The 18838-nt window shown below is 50.1% G+C and overlaps 1 protein-coding gene and 1 long non-coding RNA gene across 2 annotated transcripts in view; one reads left to right on the top strand and one right to left on the bottom strand.

Moving 5' to 3' along the window:
- LOC149349828 (oxytocin-neurophysin 1-like) overlaps window positions 1-4307 on the top strand; it is a 31353-nt gene extending 27046 nt beyond the window's left edge. The window contains exon 4 of the mRNA XM_089576829.1: window positions 4129-4307. Coding sequence (XP_089432955.1) covers window positions 4129-4226 — 98 coding nt within the window. The 3' untranslated portion in view covers window positions 4227-4307. The remainder of the gene's footprint in view (window positions 1-4128) is intronic.
- A 9983-nt stretch (window positions 4308-14290) lies between these two features.
- On the bottom strand, window positions 14291-18321 carry LOC149349827 (uncharacterized). Its single transcript, XR_016290164.1, has 3 exons — window positions 17932-18321; window positions 15206-15364; window positions 14291-14756 (listed from the first exon to the last, which is right to left on the bottom strand). It is a non-coding gene; the product is annotated as an uncharacterized LOC149349827 (long non-coding RNA).
- Window positions 18322-18838: the final 517 nt, after the last annotated feature.

The following is an 18838-nucleotide window of genomic DNA, read 5'->3' as shown; positions in this document are numbered from 1 at the left end:
GGGCCAGTTGTGAACGAAACTTTGAGTGCTGCAAACCTCTTTTGTACGCGCTCTTGTTTTTTCTCCTTCGATCCAGTTTTGTTAATTCACCGATGGCTTATTATCCTTTAAAGTTTAACGAACGTCACCGTATTGTCGACAGAGAGAATGCGAGTGGGAATCGAATGACGGCTGTGTTTTACGAAAATACTTACTTTCAGAAACGACCCGCTTTACATGATGCACGTTACATGTGAGGCAGTGCGCTTTGCGAACGGCCGCAGCCTACCATCCATCCCTGTGCCGCAGTATTGGAAACGACCTAACCCTTTCGTCGCCGGTCTTCCTGAGTGATAGGAGCGCCTAGAGTCGCCCTTTCCCTGTACCACCGGAGCCTCGCGCACTGTATACGCCCGCACTTCCGTTATAGTGCAAAGAAAGGCAGGTACAAGTACCTGAACTTCTCTAACGCAGGCCAGTGGACGTCGCTGTGCGTTCTCCGCAGGCGTGTGCTTTAATAATGCAGGAAAAAAATGGTCCAAATTTGTCGGGCCACAGTGGCGAGAGTAATCGCATTTTCGAAATTTTGAAAACTAATATGACTATTACTAATGGCCGGCTACCAATCTAATTGCAATCAGGCGCCTATCGGTAATAGTTAAAAGTTAACTATTAGAAATAAGTTAATCCGTTTACTAGTAACATGATTCACCTGTTTTCTGGTGTCCGCCAACACAGGTACGGCTATGCCGCAAAAAGCTGCTGTTCACCTCAAAAAGCAATTTTTAAGAATTAGCGCCGGGCTTCCCTGAAACACCTTATACATGCGGCCGCAATGATAGAGAATCCTAGACGATTCCTATTTTAAAAGGGCTCGAAGGAAAGCGGACATGCTTTCAAATTTCTTCTTTACCATAGCCTGAAAATTTATTATTTTCCGAGAAAATTATGTCTTGGTGGTTGTGAAGTTCGCTGAACTTTCTGATGCGCCATTCAATCTCCAGCACAGAGTGTACGGTGCGAGGTAGCTACTTCGAGATGTGCACCTGTCCCCGGTCGAAGGGGTACCAAATTGGTGGAGGCTCGGTGGCTGCTATATTGTTACCGGCGGCACCACCGCCAGAGCGCTCGTTCGGTCTCCGTCTTGCCTTCCTGCCACAGATATCTTTCCGGCACGCAGCTTTGTGCAGCGTTCAGTGTTTGAATGCCTGTAGTCGTCATTTTTGTGGCCAGTGGACGTTTTTTTTTTGTGCCTTTTCGTTTCCCTACGTGTGAGTCATTAGCTCTGCTCATATACATAGCTTATTGTTAGGACGCAGGTGTACGGTGGCTGATCTGTACGCGATGCGGCGCCAATGGGTCGTTTGAGCTTTGGGTGCTCAGAAGAGGCGCCTGGTTAAGCTGGAGTTGCCACTGAGGGCTTGACCTCTCAACAACAGCTTTCTTCTTTTTTTTTTTTTTGTAAAGAACCTTAAGTGATTGTTCCCGAGGCAAACGTGTGTCCCGTATGCACGTGTGCGGAAAAGAAAACGTAGAGGAAGGCACAGTTTCGGAATGCAGTGAATTCAGTGCTGTTTGTATTTGTGCTCGGAACCCCTCTTTTCCCAAGTATTTGGCTACCCGATATCCTTTCCCCAGTCTTTGATTAGCTGACGGAAACTTTATTTTCCTTTTTCCTAACCATCGACTGGTGAGAAGTGTCGCCTGATTTATTATTGGTTGCTGTCCCCGCCAAGTGCGGAGACAGAGCTCAAATCTAAGCGCTCTGGGTTAAGCCGGGGCTGATTTCGTCTAATCAACGGTTCAGTCATGCTGTAAATAGTTTTCTCCTTGCTCGTTTCTCCTTGTTTATGTATGGGTAAATAAATAGTTAGCTTATTTTTCTGCCGTCGAGTAATGAGAATGTGTGCGAATCCGAACCGTCAATCCATCAAGGAACCCGATTTCACCATCAAAAAGTATTTCCTCACGTCGCCACGTGAAGGGAAAACTCAACTGTGGTTATCAGCCTTTCATCTTAATCACTAGTTTTATTTTAGCACGAGAGGCGCAAGAACGCTGACGTAAAAAGTTCAGCAGTGCTAAGCTTGACTGCTCAGCGCATTGTTCGAAGAGAGCTGTCAAACTGCGCACTGTGCTGCCCAAGCTTCGCCATCGAAGGCGCAGGTACGACCAAGGCCGCCTATTCTCGCTGCCGCTTGCGCCGTTCGCGGTCATACGCAGCGTTCCTCTGCCGGCGATGCTCGGTCTAGACCCGGCGTCGATCGGTTTGCCGTTCGGCAGAGCGTGCAGTGAGATCTTGTATGCGGCGACAATGTGCTTCATGGTGCTGAGCGCGGCGGCGAGCGCGAGCTTCTTCCGCTGCGAATCGGCCATAGCGATGCAGCTGCTGCGCGCTCCGCACCTTCTGCTCCTCGGCTGTGACGTTGTGCGCGCTTTGCTCACGTTACCTCTTGCTGGCGCCTTCTGCGCTTGCGCTGTTGCGCAGCCCTCCGGTTGGTTACCGTGATCACACCCCATGTCGCCGTCCCACTCTCGGGGAGTGTTCCGTGTAACAGCTGTCACTGTAAAAAGTTCGTTCCGTTCCATGTTGATCAATTTTTAAAGTTTCGGTGTCATATACAGGTACAAGCCGTTTGAAAAGGAACAGTTGGCTCGCACCCAATTAAAATAATTTATTTTTATGCGTACATAGAACTGTACAAAACATTGAAGCTCGTGTATTTGAGACCTCCATGTAACGAACGCCTAGCGGCGGTTGACCTTGATGTAACGAACTCGCTAGGTCGACTGTCTGTTGCTTGTGCTAAGTCACGAAATTTGGCTGAAAAGTAAAGCATGAACTGACATGAGACGAGCGTCAACGATTGCAACGAGCGACCGCAGTTGAGACAACGCGTCCGTCAGCGCATCTCCGTTGCTTTCGCTTTCGCCGCCCCGCGGTCGCTCGCGTAGCCCGGGATACATGCGACGTTTTTTTCGGTGATATTCGCGCGGCAGAAAACGTCGTGGCGGCACGACGCTCGGTTGGAGATACACGGAGCGAAGAAGCGGCGGCGCGCCGCCGCGTATCCCTCGACGCGAAAACAATTGTGATCAACAAGTGTCAAATACCACTGAGCAATTAGGTCTGTGAGAGCAGCGACGCTGACCCTTCCGTTAAAATCACGGAAGTGTTCACTTTTCGCCACATTCGCTTCAGGAAAGAAATGCGGACATTTAGATACAAGATTCGGCCGTGTTCTCTTAAAAAATAAGCGACATTTCACGTCTGATGCAGCATTTATTTTCGTAGCTCGTCGGCCATGGCGGCCATGCTAGCCACCATAACGGCGGGCAGAGGCAGCCAAACCGGAAGAGAGGGCTTTCTGCGCTGCTACTGGCTTGCTTCAGCTGCCGCTAAACACCTTTAGCATACCGTGTACCGTGTTACCGTTACCGGAGTACCGGGAGCCCGCCTACCGCCGGTGAGCACGCGTTGATTGGTCCCGATGCTGCAGGCGCGCGCGTAGCTGGCGGGTACGTGGCGCCACCTGGCGACGTCTAGGAGATTTGCGCATGCTCATTGGCTGCGCGCAGGCCCCGGTACTCCGGTAAAGGAAACACGGTACACGGCATGCTAAAGGCACGGCCGCTAGATACAAAGCGCATCATCAAGCGGCCGTGCTAAAGGTGTCTCAGATCGGCGGCGGTGGGCGTTTTTCTCGACGCCGGGCGTCGAGTGCGCGCCGTCGGGCAAAAATCACCGACTGCCGCGGCTCGAATGCGGCAGCTACGCTATCAGACATCGAATAATGGGGTTTTTTATAAATATTTTCAAGGCTATTTTATCTACATTTATTTCTTATTTTGGTTTCCGTTCTGCATTGCCCTTTCGGGTCTTCTCGCGAAAACTGCACGTAACGAAAACCTGGACGTAACGAAAAATCCGGATTTTTTTCAGCTTCGTTATATCCAGGTTTAACTATATAAAGAAAAGTATGCTTCTTACCCATATTTGGGGAGCAACCGTAAGCTGCATCCTAAAGTAATGTTCGTTTTAATATTGCCTTAACCTGTACCTGAGGTCCGCGTTGAGTCAAGAGATTTGTTGGCACTAGGCCTAAGCTAAGCTGTGCTGATCACGCGTAATACGATTGCCTCCTCCAGATGGTTGTTCGAGGGACGAGTCCTGCTCGAATGACGCAAGCGCTGACCAGTTCGGAACGAGCGTCGACATGTTGGAATACGGAGTATCCAGAAGGTAACCGACTCAACGGCGTGACAACGGAGCCGTCGACACAGCCGCTACTAAGTAGTGATCGGAAATAAAAAGAATACCACCTTGCTCCGTCGTTGTCTTTGTCTTGTTGGCGTTGTCTTTGACAAAACGCGTCAAAGAATTGCAAGGAAAACTTGGCGGATCTGCAAATTCACACCTCGAAACTCATGGTCAGAGACCTAGAATCTTAACGGCAGATGATTCTGACGGGAAAGCCATAACTGGAGGTGCGCAGCCTAAGTTTTCTGAGAGCCAGCGTCTAGGAACGAGCTGGGCTTCACGTAAAACTTTCTAATGAATCTTATTCCAAGTGAAAATTATTACACTACTAATTTACGATCTGCCATCACCGTAAATAAAAGAAAATTCCCCTATTATTTTCTTGCTTTCAATGACCGTTGGCTTCCTTCATATACATGTCTTAACGAGCTCCTCATTTCCGTTCCCTTGTCTGCTTCAACTCAGTGGCGTTGCAAATGCGGAAGTAGCATTTTATTGGGAATAAGAGACAAGTTTTCAATACGTGTGTTAAAGTGCCCACAACAAAACGCGTTTCCCCTATAAAAGGAACTTCATGCTTTGCTTGCTTGCATCGAGGTACTGGCACGGACTGAACTCTATGCGGGCGATTGCTGGATTACGGTTCTTCATCAAGCGCGCCAAATGACCTTCGCGCAGTCGCACGATGGTATAGTCGGTTACTAATCACTTTTTCAGCAGAAAATGTACAGGTTTTTCTCACTAAAAAATTCGTATGACTTGTGCGCAAGTAGTACGGCGACATAACACTAAAAAGCTTGTATTTATGTACATTCAAAAGCATTCATACTTTATTGAACGTGGCCGCGTTTCTAAGTATCAGAGCCCTCAAAGCGTTCGCTTTCACTGACGTTTACTTGGCGCGAACATCAAGTGATGCTTTTTCGGCTAGTGCTCGGCGGTTCTTCGCTCCATTCAAAGGAGTGAGGAGGGATTGCGCACAATTCTTTCTCAAAGCAAAGCAAAGGGAACGTCAGGCCTGCCACTTCAACTATAAAAAGTATAACGCATGGACTTCAGAAAAGGACTACACTGCAGTGAATCAACCGAATAATATTTTGCGTGGTTACGTGTAATTTCGCAAGTCTGCAGAAAGAACTAATGCAGAAACAAAGGTTTCAGTATGTACACTTTTTGACTGATGGATATAAACAGTGACGGCAATAACAACAACAACTTCGCGTGATGTACAGGCGTAGACTACACCGTACAGTCTTTGTCAAAAGTAACCAGGCTGCATGGTTTTATTCTAGCTTTTGTAGTGGAGCCCTTGTGGCTCTCCTGAAGATCAAAAGGTGTTGGAAGGTAAGAAGACCCCCAGTCCTTCCCTTTAACGACCATTTCAGCCTCAGGGAAGCTGTAAGGGCTCCACTGTACGATCCAGAAGCAAACCATGCAGCCTGGTTACTTTTGACAAAGACTGTACCTTCTATGGAATACACAGTGGCCGAAGCCAACAAAAGCGTAGTAAATTGGCAAAGGCTTGGGACGTCAACCACGCATCACCTGTGACGTATACTATCACTCGTGCCGCAGTAAATGTTGCTCTAGTTCGACCGCGAAAAACGCGGCCAGCTGCCTCATACAGCGTTCGTGCTACGGGTTGTTGCTCCCGGGCCGGCCACAGATGGCGGCTATTGCGAGTTTGAGCGAAAGTTGGGCATGATTGCGCTGGATATGTGGGGGATATATAAAGGGGTAAAAAGAAAAAAAGCTTTACATTATTGCGCAGGCCGAGTGAAGAGTTGGAAGAAAATCTGGTGCAAGTCTCGGTAATGGAACCCGAACCGCACTGATGGCGGTCGCAGCAGAAAAAAAAAAAAAACATTTAACGTCATCCTTTTTGGCTGAATAAATTGAAATTACAAGTACACTTTTGAGAAGCGAAGCTATGCAAAACATCCTAATTATTTAAATTAATTATTCAGTGGATTGCTGCGTAACAAAGCCATATCCTAGCGCACAGAGGGCTTAAAAGAACTTTTTGTTGGGCTAGATGGTGCATGTTGTAAGAAAAAGAACAGTAGCGCAACCAAGACGAACACAAGAGAGTACCACACAGGACTAGCGCTAAACTTCATCTAACTTTATTCACTAACAGCGCAGCAAATATAAGGAAAAACCAGGATACGTGCCGACAGATACCAGTTTCCACACCACCCTATCTACTGAACCGTTCAAGGTACGCCATCTCCGATTTGTAGAGGTTCACTGACGTATCGCTAACACACGATACACCTCTCTTCCTTATATGATATGCTTCCAATAATTCCCTCGCCCTTGTGTCTTTGCTCTTACCTAAAATCTTTATCTCATGAAACCGTGGTTGGCACTTTCTGCAGTACTTGCATCTTGCCTGTGGCAAATGTTCTGCCGCTCGAGGGCATTCATAACACTCAGCGCAGTGCTGAGAAAGGTGTGCACCACTTACGTCTTTCACTGACCGGGCGTGCTCACCTGCCCTTTCATTAATGCACCGCCCTGTTTGGCCCACATAGGCCTTCCCGCATGACAGCGGTATTTCATACACCACCCCGATGCAGCAATTCACGAACTTCTTTGCATGTCTGATGCGGCACCCACTCTTGTCTTTGCTCGCGATGCGCGCGCAGAGCTGTGACAGCTTGCATGGGGCCGAGAAAACAACCGGTACGCCATGTTTGTTGGCCACTTTTTTCAAGTGGTGGGCTACCTTGTGCACATATGGCACTACTTCAGGTTTCACAGCCGCTTTCCTGTTGTAACATGGCTGCTGCATCTTGACGGTTTTCATCTTGTTCAACAGGGCTTCAGCAACCGCTGTGATGATTGTGCCCGGAAATCCTGCCGAACGTTCGGCAGGATTTCCGGGCACAATCATCACAGCGGTTGCTGAAGCCGTTTCATTGAGCAGAAGACGAATACAAAAGCGCTCGGGATGTAATTATGCAGAGCAGGCTCAGAGAAAAGGATTTTTTTTTGAAGACCCTTTAGCTCTGCCTTTAAACCTATGGCGCTACAGCGTTAATAGGTCCCGTCAGCAGTTCCTCTTGCCCACCCATAAACGAGCACTGCTTCCACTTTCGCAATCACACTCATTACGTGAAAGGCCACACGATACACGGCCACACGGGTAAAACGCCGCTTTAATCAAGCCGTACGAGCGTGCTTGCGTGGGAGTATGGCGGGCTCGTATATGCAGCCTAGTTATTTCAGGGTTGATTATGTCCGGGTTTATCCTTTTCATACTGTTTCCCTGCGCAATAAAGAACAAAGTGCTTGCGTGGCCTAGTCTAACTCGCAACCGAAGGGGCCATTTGTTCGACTCCCGACTAATTAGCTTCTGTTTGTTTTCAGCGTAATAAATTTACTTGATATACTTACATGTCCTAGTGACGTCTGTGTCATGCTGCGACCTTGTAATCGCCAGTTTTCAAACGTTTTAATCCGCTTTTGAATCCGCCCTTTTCCGCGTGACGTAGCCAGCTTCCCGCCCAGTCCGGGTCTTTCGCTCACAGCAGCGCCGAAGTCGGGTTTTCAGCAGAACGGGAGCGTTACGCTGTCGTGTAAAAAAAAAAGAAGCAGCGTCCCTCGCATCACACGTTGTAGCTCAGTTGAACGCGAACACGCCTCATTTTTTTCTTTATTTAATTGTATGATACGACACCTGAACAAGCACTATCTTCTCTCTTCCGACAAGTCGAACTCGCTGCAGGTATGTGCGTCCACGTTCCCCCCTCCCCCTCGTCGTCCATGTGTTCTCCGGAGTGTATGCGCACATGCGGGGGATGTTCGTTTTGTGAGGCTTTTGGGAAGCTGTCCGCTCGAGCCAGCAGCAAGCTTTATTGCCGTACGCAGACACATGCACGCCGTCATCCGTGTGACCCATTTAGAGCGAGCCTCACCCTGTTGCCACCGGCCTCAGTGAGGCTTCATTTCGATGCGCAGCACGCAGGTGTGGCCCCCATGACGCGGCGCCTAGCCTGTTTCGCAAGAGTTTCAGACGGCTCGCGCAATCGTGGCTCGCTGGCATGCAAATCCTGGTCTTTTAATGAGCGAAGGTTACTAGGAAAAAGAATAAAAGACTGTTACAGCATGCCGCGCCCAGGCCGCCATTCACTGCCAGGGGGATGAATACGCGCGCTATTTGTTTGGTTGCCAAGTTTGCTCTGTACGCTTTCTCGAGTTCTCAGCCGGAGACAGGGAGACCCGAATGCCCCGCGCCTAATTACAGGGAAGGCTGCCTCTTATTTTGTACAATCTCGAAAGTGAGGGCTGTGAAGGAGAGTAACGGGTTTGGTATAGCATTCTGATGAGCTGATTAAGCATGAAATCTGCACTGACAGATAGCCCGCGACGATTCCCATTCTAGTTGCTAGGCAAATTGAAAACCAGTCCTTCACGCGGAAGGTTATTCTTACTGTTGCTATACAAACGGGGACAGCGCTGAACAGAGCTCGAACCACGTTCATCTAGTAGGACATCACGCAAAGGCGAGCTAGCACTGCGCTTTGTCATGCCCAACATTCTTGGACAAACATTTTGAATATTGGAAAACTGTGAGGTAGTGGTACAGAAATATTGAACGCAATGGTCCATTCTTCCGATACGTAGCGAAATCTTTTATTTATAGCGTTTCCATCGTTCGCATCGAACAGTTAAGAACAGTTAATGGAAGCCTGTCGGCGGGAGATCTGCGGATATATTGATCGTTATGCGGTAGTAAACTCTTTCCCGTTCAAAAATGTTCTTGTACATAATTGTTGGGTATCAAAAATATTTGACATGGTCTGACACAGCACAAGGGTAGCATGTCAGAAAAGCTAGGCGTTCATCGTAACGTCAGCTTTGCTTTAGAGACGTCGCGGATTAGGACGTCAACGTACGCTTTAACAAATTAATTTCGAAACTGTAAAGCTCTGTTACCAGTTAATTTCACCACTCAACAGGATGTTTCACCCGCAAACCAAACTTTCTAAATACCCTGGCAGGATTTGGAGTTGCCCAATGTTCTTATTCTTCACTTCTCGCTTCCTTTCGCGGCTTTTCTTTTCTTTTTCTATGTGTAACTATTCCGCAGCTCCGTATGCTCTCGATACGCCACAGTTTGTTTCGCAAGTTTCACATCTTCCCCCTTCCTTTGTTCCTGGCGGGCAGGCCTCAGGTCTCGCAGCCACTTTTGCCGGTCTCTTCCTCGGTCTGCTCCAAAAAAAGATAAAACGGGAATGACCAATATAAAAAAAAAGCAAGCAACAACAAGAAAGGAAAGAGCACAGTCGCTTGAGCCGTTGCTTCGAAAGTGCAGTGCGGAGGCCGGAAGTGATAGCGGCTCCGCCTGGCCGTTGAAAACGATGCGAGCTCTTCCGGGATGAGTCAGGGATTCTCATGAGCTGCCTTTAAGCACAGTGCCCGGAGAAAGCCTGCAACGCACGACAGTTGTGAAAGGAAGCGGTCGGCCCCTAGCGCGTCCGGCGTTTCTCTATACAGCCAGCATGCAACAGGGCTCCGACTGTTTCTCCGAGGCTTGCCAAACATGGCCCCCATTTTTCTTTTTTGCTTCGTTGCTCCTTCTAGCTTGTCCTTTTCATACACAACGCTCTCAATGCGCTGTCATTCGTGCTGACCACAGTTCTCTCAGGTATGAAATGTCTTTTTTCTTTTCTTTACTGTTTTTTAGACAGTCTGAAGAGAGTTCGTATATTTTTCTGTCGAAACTTCGCGCATCTAGAGGAAATAACGATCTCGGAATCGCAAGCCGACGCTAGTGGATATACGAGGTGTGTTAGAAAAGTATCCGACTTTAATTTTTTTTGCGAACACCTGATGGATATGAAACAAGCCCGCTTGCATCAGCTGAACTTGAACCTTCCTGCGCATGCACGAATTTTTTCCCGCCTGCCGATAGCGTCAGTCGCTGTGACGCAGCGTTTGAGTGAGGCAGTGCGCAGTGCTCTCGTCGGTTTTTTATTGCAAGGAAAATGGTGGAGCGGCAGGAGCAGCGCTACAGCATCAAATTTTGCCAGAAACTGGGCGACAACCAAGTGGAAACCATTCGGAATATTCAGACGGCTTTCGGTGACGATGCTGTGAGCAGCACACAGGTTAAGCAGTGGTACAATTGGTTTAAAGACGGCCGCACATCGGTGGAGAGAGAGCCACGCTCCGATCGCCCATCAACATGCCGAAATGACCAGGTCATTGCCGAAGTAAACGCTGTGCTGATGCGGGACCGTCGTGTTACTATCCGAGAAATTGCGGAAGAGGTGAACATCATCAATTATTCTGCACATTCTATTATCACCGAAGATTTGGCCATCGAGAGAGTTGCGGCAAAATTCGTGCCGATGCTGCTCACGGTGGAGCAAAAGCAGCTTCGTGTTGAAGTCTCACAGGACACGCTGGATTCCACAAACAGTGACCCCGACTTTATCAACATTATAATCACTAGTGACGAGTCTTCGGTGCACGGATACGACCCGGACACCAAATCCCAGTCGTCACAGTGGAAGCATTCCATGTCACCAAGGCTAAAGAAGGCCTGTCAAGTGCGCAGCAATGTGAAAGGGATGATGACTGCTTTTTTTGACTCCCTCTGTGTGGTACAGCACGAGTACGCACCCCACAAGGTGAAACAATGACCAAGGAGCACTGTTGGGATGACCTCCGTCACCTACGTGATGCTGTGCGGCGCAAGAAACCGGAGTTGAGGTCAACAGGAAAGTGGCCCATCCATCACGAGAATGCTCCTGCACATTCCTCGCACTTGATTCAGACTTTTTTGGCGAAAAACCAGACTCCTGTAGTTCAAAAGACTCCTTACTCTCCTGATATGGCCCCCTGCGACTTCTGGCTGTTTCCCAAAATCAAGAAGCCATTGAAAAGAGCGCGATTTCAGACAAGAGAGGACATTATGGCTGTCACGACGGCTGAGCTAAACTGAGTTCCGAAACGGGCCTTTTCGGAATACTTCCAACAATGCCAGCACCGCTGGGAAAAGTGTGGGGAGTCCCAAGGAGACTACTTTGAAGGTGATTAGGTTTCCAAGGCTCCAGCTATGCCAGTTTTTTTTCTTCGGCCAAAGGTCGGATACTTTTCTAACAGACCTCGTATATCGAGACACAACGCTATATACAGTCTGGTATATCGTAGAGTATTTCTCTGAGAGCAAATAGATTATTGGACGAATTGAGTCTTTTCTTACCAGACTTGAATGAATTTATGAGAAGCTACAAATTGGGCTTCTGCCTTTGTGCTAGATAGGTTACTAGTATGGCGGGACGAGACAGCAGACAGCTAGAAAACAAAGCACGCTCTGCTGACCTTAAGCTTTATGGCTCCACAAATTTGACAGAGAGAGAGAGGAGAAAACCTCGGGCTTCTTACGGACCTCTGGTGCTGAGAATTACTGGCGAAAGGTACCTCGAAAGCACCTCCTCTCTACCTCCCTTCCTCTCACCATTTTTGTGCCTTCACTATCACGGCAACCACAAACCGCATATTCAAGGCGCGCCCTTCTTCTGCTGCATTCTCACGTACACGCACAGTTTTCGGTCGCGACATACTACGCCAAAGCTCTTTACCTCGAAGACAGTTCCCCATACCTTTCTCGCTGGAAAGCCTCCGGATAATTAGTATTCAAAGAAACGATGCCTGAGAAGAAAGTCGTTGCCTCACCGCCATCGGCATCGCAGAACAATTGCGAATTTCGAATCAACCGCGAATAAAATTAAAGTTGACTCATATATTTCAGCGCATCATTGTTGGGAATTTGCGCGCAAACGAACTTACAAGACATTATCTAAGCAGTGCATATGGTAGTCTCAGGAGCGGCTGTCTCCCCACAACGCGTTGTTTCTTATTTGTTTATTTATTTGGACGAACCATGGAGCGAGGTCGCCTTCGAGAAGCCCTTCGAGCTGAAGCGGTGCTTCGTGTTTACCTGCTGTCCTCGCCACCTCCGCGATTAGGGCCTTGGTGCCACCGCTCGGTAAGTGGCTGAGATGCAAAGAAGTCTCCGACAAAGCAGAGAAATGTACCTCGCCTCACACGCTCTGCATTCACGACACGAAAGGAAGGTCGTGCGCGGAACGCCGCCAAGACGAGCGACCGTCCAAAGCGAGCCCGCGCAGCGAACAAATTTCCGGGTGAGCTGTTCCCGAGAGCTTGCACACACGGAGCGATTTCGCATAACGCAACCCGCGCCGGCGTACAGCACGTGGTAATCTGGCCCGACCGCAACACGCGGGAGATAGCAACGATAAATTTGATGCGACTATCCAGAGAGAAAGAGAGGGGAAGCAGAGAAAATAAAAAGGCCAGAAAAACAAAAACAGAGAGGAGGAGGAAGACCACGGTGCGTGGAGCGTCTATCGAGTGCCTGCGCGACATCCTCTCGGACGCTCCACAGCCACATAGGGACGTCGTATAGACATTCCACAAAACCGAGCAATCAAGGATCATTGTAATAAAATTATTCTGCTGCAGAGTTTTTTACAGTTCTTAACATTTTAGGTTTGCGCGATCCAGTGACTATTCCGTGCCAACGGGAGGGTTTAACTGGAGTGTATTTTGAGTACCGCGCGATGTATCGCTGGGCTGCTGCGCTAACTTGCTTTAGTTGGCCGTATACCTCAAGTTAAAAATAATGCCGTCTCGTGTCGATTACCATCTACACCGTGGAAAGAGGAGAAGACTATGCAGATGATAATGAAGAAAATAAGATGGTTTATGGGGTTCAACGTCCCAAAGCGACTCAGGCTATGAGGGACGCCGTAGTGAAGGGCTCCGGAAATTTCGACCTCCTGGGGTTCTCTTAACGTGCACTGACATCGCACAGTACACGGGCCTCTAGAATTTCGACTCCATAGAAATTCAACCGCCGTGGCCGGGATCGAACCCGCGTCTTTCGGGTCAGCAGCCGAACACCATAACCACTGGGCCACCACGGCGGCTAAAGAAGAAAAGGAGGCTTTCAAAGAAAAACCTTCGGGTTAGTTATTGTTCTGGTCGTCAACGTGCTGTGAAACACAGGCGGTAAAGCTCTAATTTCAGCACTGACGTACAATAGGAAGCTTGAACACAGTGTAATGGCAAGAAACGTCGTTAACTATACCTGGCGCGAACTTGCTCTACCCACGACGTTGCGCCGCTTACAATATAAATTACACGCCATACAACGTATAGTAAAAAAAAAAGACTACGTTAAAGCTTACAAATCTTGCGACTACTGGCAGCGTAGGTGGCCAATTTATACTTCAGTGTTCTTTTTTTGGCGCTGCAAATAGTGCACGAATCCGAAAGACTATGGACCCCCATGCGCGATATGAAAGGATAAGATAAGGCTGAACAGCCCCAACGCTTCCCTTGATTGCTGCTATAATTAAACCGCTGTAATTTCCGCTCTTTTTTATATATAGAAGCCGCAAAAGATAGCGACATCTATAGATCGTTCCACGCCAGCCGTGCATTCTTTTTTATACAAAAAGAGAGGCGCAAGTGGCAATGCACGTTTTCGCTTCTGCACGCATTTACACTCAGCAGCAGCGCCGCAGGAGCGGCCTTATCAAACGCGCCTGCGACTGAACAGGAATTTGCATGCGGCGTATTGTGCAGAGCCGGTATATAGCTGTGCGCTGTGCACAGAGAGCTCGAGCATAATTTCGATTCTGCGCTCGAGGCTGGCATGAGTAAATTCAGTCGAAAATTTCCGCATTGCAAGAATATTTCCAGTGTCTTTTTTTCGCGCGCAAGTAGCCCTTTTCAAGTTTGTTTTGGGTTTTGTTTCTGTGCGGAGGATAGTTAGTCCCGCATCTGTGTCCCATCGCCTCGCCGCTCATCCACTGTGTATCGAGATCCTCTACAACCCGCTTTCCAAAGTCCCACCGGTCCACCCAATCGGTGGCAAGCCTCCTTCACACTGCAGCGCAGTGCTGATCCGGCTGTGCAGTTAGCGGGAAAATTCCGCCGCTGCTTCCGCCTCACCGCGCTCCCTTAGGTGCGTGTTTCGGAGAAACGACACAGAGACGAGACAGGTGCTGAGTATTCGCCGCTTTTTTTTATTAATATTATTGCGGCATTATAAAAGCATCATTTCTCTATCGCAATTCATTCAGCACCTAAAAAATGGAGATTCCAAAAGGAGGACGTAAATGTAAACTTGTAAATAGGAAGAAAGAAGCAACCATCTCCAGGTGCGCAGCAGTGTCGAAGCCTCCCCACTCAGATTCTCTGGTACGGCGAAAAGCGTCCCGGTTGCGAAGCAGCCAGCGTTGGCATCGCAGCGGATAAGCCAGCCCTGTGCGTGGGTTGTCGGCTCTAGTTGAAGTGCATGTCGATAAAGTGCTGGCGGTCCCTGAAGGTGGGGCCCCAGGGGTTCCGCTGGTCAGGCTTCCTCTGCTGGTCTCTCTGGTCGTTGTTGTTATTGCTCTTGAACGACGGCTGAGGGTCCTTGCTGAAGGACTTGAAGCTTTTCTGGCTGCCAGAGTCCAGGGTCACCTTCCTGCACACAAAAGAGTGGCATGACGTCAGCGGAGACAGACAGAAATAAAAGTTAATATCACGAGGCAACCTGCGATGGTGATGAGGAAGCGTGTATCTGTACTCTGAGTTCGATCTTTGTTCATGTCGCTACGTTGCACTCAGTCTGCAGGCACACGAGGACTTTGCGGAAAGCGGTAGCAACTGCACGCTTCATTATCCGATAGGCACGATTGATTCTGACCCACGCTCGCTTGCAGAAAATAAGTTGCATTGTTTGTCACCCCACTGTTGTGCATGCGCAAAGCGCATTTGCAAGAAGGAACGGCTCTCAAGCTCACCAAGCAAGGAACTTCCCGGACCAGTCCTCCTCCATAGAGAGTCACAAAGAAATAATCTGCTACATGCAGAGTATACAGCGAGTTCATCCGGAAGGATTATTATTCGGTCCAAGCAACCGGTGTCACCCACCTGGCAGGGATCGTGACGCTCTCTCCGGGACGCATGTTGCTCTCTTCTCGGGTGTCCGGGCGGGGAAGCTCTCGAACGCTGTGGCACAGCTGAGGATGGTTCTTCGAAGGAGGCCTTCACAGAAGGCAAATATTCCTACGCAGCTATGCCGGGCCGATTCTGGAAGAGTGCACAAAAGGGGACACGCCCGTGAGCAGTCTGCTGTTAGATCGACAATCGCACATGCGGCGCAGCGGACCATGCGGAGAAGAGGGTGCACAATGAGCTGCTGTCGGCGACCAAAGCGTACCGAGCGCGGATCGCAAACTGTCGCGCGCTGCAAGTGCGCGAAATTTAAGCGGCAGCAACAGGTGCACGGCGCCCACATGTGTGAATCACGCCGCTGACTCGCGTGTCATGTGCCGCGGGCGCGCGCACATGCCCCAACGGCGCGTCAGCTTGTCGACGTGACACGCTGGCGCCTGGCAGAGAGAACTTTCCATAAATTTTAGGGGCTGCGCGCATGCTGCTCTTGGATGACGACCTCCAGTTGGGATTGTTAGGCGTTGCATAAAGCGTGCTCAATGAATGTGCAACTGAAGTACGCTCAAATGACTGCCTTTTGGTTGGAAACTGAAGCACAGTAAACGCATAGCAAAGAAACGCAGCGTGGAATAATGTCAGCGACTGCGTGCTTTTTGTCCTCAAAGTAGCGTTGGCAACCAGCCGGACTGCAACGCAACGGTGAAAAGTTAAATATAGTTGATGTGCATTCGCGTGGTTCAGTACATGTGCAACATAAATTGCGTAGTGCATTTAGTTTGTCATCTCAAAAATCGCGACAAAACCTATCGATCGAAGAAAGCATACTGGCCTGTTTTTATCAACTGCCACACTATATTCGTGCCGTTCCTGAGCCTGGCTTACGTGTTTCGTGACTAAGGAATACTTTGCGATGCCCGAACATTACTTTATTGTGCAGCCCCATTTGATGTTTATTATTACGGCCACTGCGGTTGAACTGCCACGCACTTGGGAAATAAGCCCGAGAGCCTCAAAACAGCGGCTAAATTAAGCTGCATGGAAACAAGTCAAGGATGACTGGGAAAGAAGAGGTCGCAATACGAACGAGGCACAAGCATGGCCAAGTGTTCGTGCCTCCATCCGTAAGATGCCGTTTGTTTGCCCTCTCCCTCGCTACATAGTGTCATTCGTGTTTCGTCGGCCCAGTTTTTGCGCTTGTGCTGCGTCATTTGAGGAAACTTGTTTGCGGTGTGCGCATCGATATTCTGTGCGAGTGCATGAACTGGTTGTGGTTATGGTTTATGGGGTTTAACGTCCCAAAGCGACTAAGGCTATGAGAGACGCCGTAGTGGAGGGCTCCGGAAATTTCGACCACCTGGGGTTCTTTAACGTGCACTGACATCGCACAGTACACGGGCCTCTAGAATTTCTCCTCCAAAGAAATTCCAGCCGCCGCGGCCGGGATCGAACCCGCGTCTTTCGGGTCAGCAGCCGAGCACCATAACCGCTGAGCCACCGCGGCGGCGAGTGCATGAACTCCAATTTAAATGCTGCGGAAACAAAACTTCCAAGTAGTAGACTGTCACAAGCACAAGACCCGAAACGCGAAAGCACGCAAAACGAGACCGCCATGCTGAGCCCGAGTCTGCGCGTTTACACCGCCCTAGGCGAAAAGAAAGGCGCTCGGGCTCCCCTCCGGGCAAAGAAGGAAAAATGGGGCCGGTTTTCTCTGTCGCAAAGCCGGCATACGCCGCCCCTGTTAGACCTGCATACATGCTCCCCTGCATTAAGCTACGATTCTCCAATTGTCCTCGTTTAATTTCAGCGTGGAAGTGAAAGCGAGAGAAGGTAGTCTTTATGTGAGAGGTGTCCCCTTTGTTTTCTCAGTGTGCGTGGCTAAATCGAAATTTTGAGCAAGTATTGGCGCGTTATTCCCTCCGGGGGAAAGCGATCTCCGCAGCTGCCGTCGCCTCCGTCGACCAATCGCCGTCGGTCCAGGAGCCGAACGACGAAGACGCGCAACGTAAATAGAACTCGCTTGACGACATCGGTATAGGGCAAAGCAGGTGGGCTCCAAATTTTGTGGACAGATTGTTCCCGCACGCTTCGTGGCAGCCGTCATACTGCACGGCCATAGCGTTTCTTGGGCCGCATCACTGTTTTCCTGCGACAGGGTGAACCGGTTATCCGGCGTCGCTAAAAATAGACGCGGGCAGCAGGACACTCTGGCTCCTGGCGATATTTGCAAGCGACGTGTAATCTTCAACGCCTCGTCCAACGGGGTCAAAAGCCGATACGGCCCCTGCTTTAAGGTTCGTGGCAGCGTGAGTTGGGTGGCACAAATAAAAACTATTATTGTAAGGCCAACTGTTTTCATCCCGCATTTGTTGCGGACATAACTCTAACAGAAAAGAATTGCCTTATGGGTACTTCGTGGCACTATTCACGTCACAGCCATAAGTAAAATTGAGGTTAACACAGCCACGAAGTGATAGACTTCTCCCGGTACAGTCCAGGATAACTTCCAACATGGCTCTTGAAATTTCCATTGCATTGCTCTGCAGGCCAGGAAATCCGTAGCCCGTAAAAAAGCTTCTCAACCAAGGCCGGCACTGAAAAGGCTGACCAGCTGGCCCAAATAACAACGGTCCTTTCTGTTATCGGCCACGCCATCATGCACCGGCGAGGACCTCTCTCTCGTCCGCAGAGACTACGCGGCTCACCTCAAGGAACGTGGTGCAGCTGTGTGAGGACCTGTAGCTCCAGCACGTTCCCACTGTTGCCCAAACGGCTGCCCCGCCGAGTGAGAATGGTCTCAAGCAGCTGGTCAATGACTGCAAAGACGACGGCTTGGCTGCGCATCCGAACCTCCGTTGGCTCCGTGGGATCAGTCAGTGCTACGACCGGGAACTCAAGCTGCAATGATAGCTCAAGGAAGGCGGAGGGTGGCGACCGAACGGCGGCTTGCGACTGACGCGGCGCGGGCTTCGCGGTGCGTCCGGGCTCGGTAAGATGCGGAGACTGAGACACGTAGAGCTGCACGGTGCCGAGAGGGTGCTGCGGGGGGTCGAAGCTGGCCGGACGAGTCGCTCTCGGAAACAAACAGCTCTGGGCTGGCGCGGCTCTTTTATGCGCGCGCTTGATCGGGCCGGGGAGAGGGAAGATGACCTTCTGCGCGGCCAGCCAATGGCGGCTGCACGGCGCGACTCCAAGATGGAAGCCCCCATCCAGCGAGAGTGCCACCACCTCCGCCGCGGCTGTTGCGACTTGCAACGTGACCCGCGTCAGGAACCACGGCCGCTGCTCGCCGCCGCCGGCCCATCTTGAGCAGAAACGAGACACGTCGCCTATCTCGCGCTCCTCGACGTCCTCCTACAAATTTTCCACTGCAGTGCTCGGCCGTAGAAGTCGAGCGGGAAACGCTAGAACCCTGCGAAGTCCGCACCGCCGCTACGCGGCCATCCGCGCGCGCTGGCTGCGTGCGATATCCGCCTCGGAGCGGTTGCCTCGAGATGAGGGACCGGCGCTCTCGGCGTAATCTATGCCGTTTGCGTTAACCAACGCGCCCGAAGTTTCGACTTTATTTCGATTCTCTGCCCCTTCTATGCAGGCAGCCATCGGGCGAAGGGC

The sequence above is a fragment of the Amblyomma mixtum genome, chromosome 3 (assembly GCF_055824585.1).
Source record: "Amblyomma mixtum isolate Tamu chromosome 3, ASM5582458v1, whole genome shotgun sequence".
In the NCBI taxonomy this organism is placed as follows: domain Eukaryota; kingdom Metazoa; phylum Arthropoda; class Arachnida; order Ixodida; family Ixodidae; genus Amblyomma; species Amblyomma mixtum.
The sequence above is the reverse complement of the archived record's forward strand: the minus strand, read 5'-3'. Positions and strand labels throughout refer to the sequence as shown.